Source organism: Octopus bimaculoides, chromosome 9 (genome assembly GCF_046866305.1).
Source record: "Octopus bimaculoides isolate indiv1 chromosome 9, ASM4686630v1, whole genome shotgun sequence".
NCBI classification, from domain to species: Eukaryota; Metazoa; Mollusca; class Cephalopoda; order Octopoda; family Octopodidae; genus Octopus; species Octopus bimaculoides.
The window spans coordinates 92,062,281-92,064,780 of NC_142936.1; the positions used below are offsets into that span (position 1 = coordinate 92,062,281).

Consider the following 2,500-nt stretch of genomic DNA (forward strand, 5'->3'; position numbering starts at 1 on the left):
TTGAAATGTGAATACAAACGGAATGAAACAAGTTTCATTTAAATTGAATCACGGAATCCTGAGATATGCGGTTTTTTGGGGTACCTTCATAAATAGCCAAAATGGAGCATGATGGAAAAATATTCCGAAAGTAACATAACCTTGAAATGCAAATATATAATACTGTGAAAATTGTTTCCATTAATTTTATGTTTATGTTATATAAGAATTCCTTTTGCATTTTTGAGGATGTGTGTACATATGCCATAAATAAATGCTGTTACTGGTGTTCAAGTTTATTCCGGAAGTTCTGTTTCTATTAGATGCTGTAAATAATCAACAAAACCTTAAACATGAACTTATAAACCAGAAATATGATGACACGAACGAATTGAAATCTTTAACTGAATCATCATAAAATTAACTTTCATTCCAATGCAATGTTGAAATCAGCTTCAATGCTTCATAACCTGAACCGTCAGTGACCCAATGGGTCATGGGGTAGTCTAGTACTTATATATCTGAATATATAATAAATGTGGTTTTTTTTCTTGTTTCTTTTAGCTGAAGTCAACTAATGAGATTAACCAATTACAAGAATTTGCCAGTGCTGTGAAACATTGTCCAGATGAGCAGGTAGGTTAACTACACACGTTTCACTTTGTGAGTGCATGTATGTGTTTGTGTGTGTGTGCATGTTTGTATATGCAGGAGAAAAAGAGAGCAAGTGAATTTTATACACACATACATAAAAACATACATACATATATATATATATATATATATATATATATATATATATATATACATATACATACACACACATATACATATATGTATACACATACATATATATATATGTATACACATACATATATATGTATACACATACATATATATGTATACACATACGTATATATATATATGTATACACATACATATATATATATACATACAAATACATATATACACAAATACATATATCTTTCAGCCTATTTCTGAGTGAGATGTTGGCCACTGTACTCATGCCGCCATCTTCCCATTTCCTGTCCACCTGGAGATCTGGTCTAAACTAAATTGCAATGCAGGTATATCCTGCCCCAAAACACAGACTATATATCTCAGCAAAATTCAACCACCTTAATCATATAAAAGAAGAATCTGCATATACTTCATTCCACCTTTGTGATTACCTGTTACACCCCCACCTCTCCCTGAAGCCTCTTCCTTTTATAATCCATCTCTCTCTTATTTTCCACCTCTCACCCCTTTTCTGTCCCTCATAACTGCCATGCTTCAACTTTAACACCTGGTCTTCTTTATCTCACTCAGCACCCTTTCATATCTGTCATCAACACTCCCTCTTTCCTTTTTCTCTTCCACTCACTATATCCACCCTATGTACCTCTGACATCTATCTCTGTCACTGTACATCACTCTCTCTCTCTCTCTCTCTCTCTCTCTCTCTCTCTCTTCTTCTTCTCTCACTCTTTCATCTGCTACTTTCTGACCCCATAGCTGCTGCTCTCTACTCATCCTGCCACTTATCATCACCTACGTCTCTCACTCCCCCCTGCCATACTTATATTTATCCCTGACCACATCCCCACTCTTGCTCCACTCACTACCTTCATCCTTAATCATGCATCACTCTCCTCTCACGCTCTAATGAACTTACCCCCCACCCATCTTTCTCTGACTGTATTCTCTCTTATTTGCACTTTCTTGAAACCTGAAAGTATGCTCTGTCACCACATCACCACCATTATTGCCCCCTTTTCAGCTACTCCCACCCACCCTTAAGGGTGTTATACCTGGTTGGATGCCCTTCTTAATGACAACCAGTTTACAGAATAATCCTAGGTATTTTTTTTACAGCACCAGCTCTAGTGAGGTCATCAAGTAACATACAAGAACAAGAAAAAAAAAACCCTTCAACTGAGTGGAGTTGTTGTAGTTAGAGAGGTGGCATTAAACACATGTTGATAGGCCTAAGTATGCTTGAGGGACAGGAATGGGTATCTTGCTATAATCCTCAATCAGCCAAAATACTAATCCTCTATGTCGGAACCATAATAATTAAAACACAAATCTGATGAGGTTAAACATTAATGATTCGAAACATTTTGTAAGATCCACCTCAACGAAACCCTGGCTGAAATTCTGTATAAACAAAAGCATCCTCTTTAAAAAGGGCCAATACAGATTGTTAATACTGTTCCATATCCTGAAGATTAGGCTGAGAAAGTATATATACACACACATATGTGAGTGTATATATATATATATATATATATATATATATATATACACATATATGTGAGTGTATATATATATATATATACATTTATACTCATATATTTATACACATATGCATATACATAATATACACATATAATATACACATATATATATGCTTATAGATATATATATGGATATATACACATATGTATATATATGTGTATGTGTGTGTATATATATATATATACATATATATATATATATATATATATATATATAT

At 33.8% G+C, this 2,500-nt stretch overlaps 1 protein-coding gene across 3 annotated transcripts in view; it reads left to right on the forward strand.

The window, feature by feature from the left end:
* Positions 1 to 2,500, forward strand: part of LOC106877629 (reversion-inducing cysteine-rich protein with Kazal motifs) — a 204,421-nt gene that overhangs the window by 139,230 nt on the left and 62,691 nt on the right. For all 3 annotated transcript variants that reach the window (XM_089358038.1, XM_089358040.1, XM_089358039.1), the window contains one exon: positions 544 to 615. In XM_089358038.1, coding sequence (XP_089214164.1) covers positions 544 to 615 — 72 coding nt within the window. The remainder of the gene's footprint in view (positions 1 to 543; positions 616 to 2,500) is intronic.